This window comes from Halyomorpha halys, unplaced genomic scaffold (assembly GCF_000696795.3).
Source record: "Halyomorpha halys isolate HHAL.00 unplaced genomic scaffold, Hhal_1.1 Scaffold1.1, whole genome shotgun sequence".
Taxonomy (NCBI): domain Eukaryota; kingdom Metazoa; phylum Arthropoda; class Insecta; order Hemiptera; family Pentatomidae; genus Halyomorpha; species Halyomorpha halys.
The window spans coordinates 1,450,555-1,455,908 of NW_027115366.1; the positions used below are offsets into that span (position 1 = coordinate 1,450,555).

General features: G+C 29.4%; 1 protein-coding gene across 1 annotated transcript in view; it reads right to left on the reverse strand.

Moving 5' to 3' along the window:
• The window catches only part of LOC106677079 (uncharacterized), a 17,877-nt gene that overhangs the window by 7,461 nt on the left and 5,062 nt on the right, over window positions 1–5,354 (reverse strand). Inside the window, exon 4 of the mRNA XM_014414808.2 lies at window positions 2,653–2,906. Within this exon, the coding sequence (XP_014270294.1) occupies window positions 2,653–2,906 (254 nt within the window). The remainder of the gene's footprint in view (window positions 1–2,652; window positions 2,907–5,354) is intronic.

The following is a 5,354-nucleotide window of genomic DNA, read 5'->3' on the forward strand; positions in this document are numbered from 1 at the left end:
GAGCAACTTAAAACAACACTTTCATAAACACCCATCCGATTTTAGTTTTAGAAATTAACAATTTCAGAAACAAGTTTGTAGTTAGAGAAAAGATAAATATCTATCAATAAATAAAGTTTTTGAATCTAAAAAAAAAAAAAAAAAAAAAAAGGAAATGAAAAAGGCTTTTATAAAAAAAATTGGAACATCTATTCTGGAAAATATGCTAAACTACAACCCAATTAATTATATACACACAAGTGTACATAGATGTGATCCCATCACGACTGTTGATAAACAAGGATCATTTTACAATTACAAAAATATTTTAATTTCCCTCATTTCTTTCTTAGTTCAGAACTTTTTGTGGGTACATTAGTTGTTTATTTGAATATTTCTGCACTGATAGTTATAAAGGATTTAAGTAGAAAAAATGTTGATGTTGAGTTAAGTACATAGTCAGACTCAGAAAAAAAATCCTCTATCAATTGATATAAAGGATTTAAGTTGTATATTATGATAATATTCTGGTTAAAACTATTGATAGAAATCTGACGAATGACCTTTTTAGGAAAAGCAGAATGGTTGGAGAGAATAGAGGGATTCAACCACGAACAGTTCTTGAAGCCGACCAGATTATTCATATATATTGTAATATGCGGGCGTAATAAGATGGCGGGGCGTGTCCTTCCGAAGTGTTCGTTGAATTGTTTGTGTTGAGATAGATTGAAATTTTTCAACTTTTGTTGTTTCTATACAATAATTATAGAAGGGCAATAATCATGGAGGAAAGTAGTAATTATCCATAAACTATTTAAATCGTATATCATAGCAAGTATGGCAGAGCTATTGTATTGCAATCGATTATTTTTGGATCGACCAGTGAACATTGGGGATAGAAGAGAGGAAACGAGCCCTCTGGATTTGTCTGGCCTGATGAGAGGACGTCGATCGGCTAGAAGCTGAAGGACTGGAAGCCATTGTTAGGAGTTGGACATACGATCATAGACAAAAAGATTGTGAAATTGGTTAGTTTTGTTTCTAACTGGAATTTATTGCAATTGTAAAATAGCTATTAATTAAGTTAAAGTGGTATTAGTAGTAAAGAGTCATCTGTTTCTGATTGCCTAGAAACCGCACTGAGAAAAGAGTCTACTATCCAACCTTAATTTACCTTATTGTTGTAATATTCTTAGTTGTTTTTTAAATCTTTTTAGCCCTGCAAAGTGGGGCGAATCGTCGGACATTAAATAGTTATAAACTATTTGTTCTTTTTTGACCGCAACCCTGATGATCTTCTAATATTTAAAAAAATATGAGTGTTTAGTGACAATTTAAACAAAACAATCAATCAATATATTTTTTTAATTCACTCCATTTATGAAGAAGATTACAACTCAAGCAACATTTTTATTGGGGATTTATTTTCTCATAAATTGACACTTATGAAAATAATGTTCAAAACTCAATTATATAGTACTGCCATCTTTAGTAACAATGAAGAATTAAAAAAAAAAATAATTTTTTAGAATTTTGACATCACTATTTTCAATAAAACTTTTTCTTTATAATAAAAATGCATTAATTTTCTTATTTAAAGATCATTGATTGAGTGTGTGAAATATACTTAAGGAAGATGGTCCTTTAGATAGAGAGTTTATGATTCTACGATACATGTTTTTATTATTTTTATTTATACTTTTTTTCATGTACTTATTTACTTATTTTTACAACAAAAGTTGTATTGAACCACATACGTAATAACAGAGGGGTATGTACATATTTCAGTAATTACAAAACAAAATTGCAATCTATTCATGAATTATATTATTTACATTGACTACCTCGGAACATAGTAGTAAAGTACAATAGGAGCAAGTAGGTGTCTATTTTAATAGTAATTGATTATCAACGAACATCAAATATTTTTATCTTTGGTACCAATAAATTGAACAGGTACAAGTAGCTGCTTAGGTACGTAATTGGCACTATAGACATACATTATAATTCAAAAAATATATTAATTAGTCAAATTTGGAAAGTGACCATAAAATCAATCAAAGGTTGGTGAACATTTTTCTATGGTTCCGAAAAAGAATTTGAGATAAATGTTCAGGGAAAAGGTTTGTTTGACTCTAGTCTTGAGAATGAAATGACAGATAATAACAAACTGGCGAACACAGATGACAAGAAAAGTTGATGACCTTTTTAGGAAAAGCAGAATGGTTGGAGAGAATAGAGGGATTCAACCACGAACAGTTCTTGAAGCCGACCAGATTATTCATCATGGAGGATTAACACCGAGCCAACTCTCCTTCCTACACAGATATTTCAGTTAAGACTAGTTCTTTCTAAGAGAAGGTTATTTCAGTACATTCACTTCACATTGACACAACTCTAGTTAAGGCTTCCTGCCTTTTTGGCTTCACTTTTCCTAACAGCTTACCCTCTCCAATATACTCCTTTCTCCTACCCAAGCTCCTATATTATCAGAGTGCCTTGTTTATCTTTAATTACTGAACTTCAAAACAGATTTTTTCTTTTATGTAAAAATACAACTATTAATTGCATCTTTAAAGCCAACATAACAGATAAGTTAATTTTTTAATAACTAAATTAAAACCCCATATTTCACATAGCACATATCATTATAATATGCATAATTTTTTTTACCAATACAAATGTATCCGTATGCTAGTGCCGAGAGGAAAATTGCAGTAAACAATGGTGCGATTTTAGGCAAGTCGATTACGACCTGACAGTTGGCGTTGACCAAAATGAAGAATTCCTCAACGAGTCCACGGGCCACTTTCCCAGAAAATGGAGTTGAGCACCCGGCTTGCTGTAGGAGGATACTGGCTGCTTTGAGAACTGGAGCATTCCTCGTAGAAATAGCAAGAGAAATGAGTGAGACCAAAAAACGTATTCTGAAATAGAAGAAAAAAATTAAATTAAAAATATAATATGAAAATCCAATTTTTGAAAATAAAAATGGATATAAGGATTATAATTTGTGGGTGGCTATCAAAAAAGGCACTCAGAAATACCAAAAAACTATTTATAGATACCTACATTCCGATCCATATATAGGTCTTCATCACGGCTAAATAACTAAAATACTAACACTAAGAGTATGATCATGATCTTTAGTTTAACAAAAAAATATTTAATGTTTAAATAAAATAATGTGTATCCAAGTTAAGTCTCAAAACTCTCATTAATATTTTTTGTTAAAAGTTCAAGTCCATCTTATTCATATTTTAAATTATACGGTCAACTAATTATATATATATATGTGAATGATCATATAGGATTTTTATGTATATATTTTTTTTCTATACACACAGTCACTCATTGATCTTCCAGTAAAAAAATACTCATCATATATATATTTATTTTTTATATGCATCTATGATGAGTATTTATGTATTTTTTAACTGGAAGATCAATGATTGACTGTGTGTATAGAAAAAAATATATACATAAAAATCCTACATGATCATTCACAATCGTATTCCATTAAAATCTAAAAAAATATTCAATAAAAAAGAAGATGGCCCAGTTACAGTCAAAGAAGAGCTCGAATAGTCGTAAAACTATTTTTATTTATTTTATTTACTAGTTTTACAACTATTTAAGTTTTTCTTTGACCACACCTTCCTTCTTCCTTTTTATTGAGTATTTTTTTAGATTTTAATAGAATACAATTGTATATGACCAAGTAGGATTTATATATATATATATATTTTTTCTGTATTTAAAATTTTTACTGTTTATTATAATAGTAGAGAATAAGATATCCAAATAGTCTGTGTGTATAGCAGGCTAACACAGTTGGACGGTACTGCTTTTTGAACAAAGTGTTTCTCTCCTGAGTATCACTCTGTAAATATTATTATTACTTTTTTTGTTGAGTTATTAATATCACAAGTTAACATTTTCTTTATGTTTAAAGACCCTTTTTTTTCTTTACTCTAAGGCTCTAAAGCCCATCAAATATTTCTGTAATGCTAATCTAAACAGGTGTATCCCAGAATAAATAAAGAATTTATTATTAATTGGACCAATATTATTTAAAGTTCAACCCAAAATGGTTTACCCCGTTAACATTGGACCACAAAATATTTAAAATGTAAGAACAACTATAAATTCCTGCGGTTGGTTATTGCTTTATTTAACCATGGTTTAAATAAGGGTTATTGATTTAAATCATGGTTAAAGCAATAATTGTGATTTATGGTTTCAAAATTTATCAAAACTTAAAAGAAATACAACTAAAAGTAAAAAAAAAAATCATACTGTAGCTACTCACGTGAATATTACATTATAGATACCATTCTTTCAGTATAATCATCTCTTGAGCGTTAGCGTCACCAATGGGATATCGGTTCAATTTTCTTGAACCTTGAGAATTGTCTCCAAATAAGGAATTAGTCAGGAATGGATCCACTCAACCTTGCGACCGAGCAATTAATTGAGTAAAGAAGTAACCCCGTTTAAGAAAGCAAGATTAGGGTTGTGAGAGGAAATACGAATCACCGATCATGACAGCAACTGATTTCGCAGGCCTTGTATCTTTTAAGAGATATTCAGCCTTTTTTTCTTTTCCTGAAACAAAACACTGATTCTTACTGGTCTTATTTGATATTTACAGATAGAACAGTGCGTCTTCATTGACTTCTCGAAGGACTGAAAGATTATTATTTATCTAGGATAATATCACAAAAATATTGAAGAGTTTATTTAATTTTTCAAAAACTTTATATCAAGCCGTTTATTATCTATAATTACATTATATTTATACAGCCGTTTAAATGTATACTGACATTAAGAACACAATCATTTCACATCCTAGGGTTATTTTTCTGTATGTCATCATTATTCATTTCATAAATTCTTTAATTTTTTTTTATTATAGTGTTTCATATTTAGTTGTATCTTGTTAATTGAATTATTTCTTTTATCGCTAGAAATAGCAATACAATGGAAATTAATTCATATTGTACAGTTCTAGCTTATAAATCACAGCAGCCTCCACAGCGCTCTAATAATCAAAAGTGTAACTAACTCATATTTCATTTATGCTTATCATTTCTGTATATTATTGTGTCACCAACCGATAGATGTCATCTGGTTTGACCAAATCAGTTGTAATTTTCCAAATAAATAAATAAAGTGCAACTTTTTTTCCATGTCTATAAAATCTTAGATCTAAAAATTGGATTGAAATCTTGGACTTGAAATATATGTAGATAAGATTCAAAGGTTAGAAAAAGTGAATGAAATAATGCATTGTACAATGTTGAGCAACTTAAAACAACACTTTCATAAACACCCATCCGATTTTAGTTTTAGAAATTAACAATTTCAGAAAC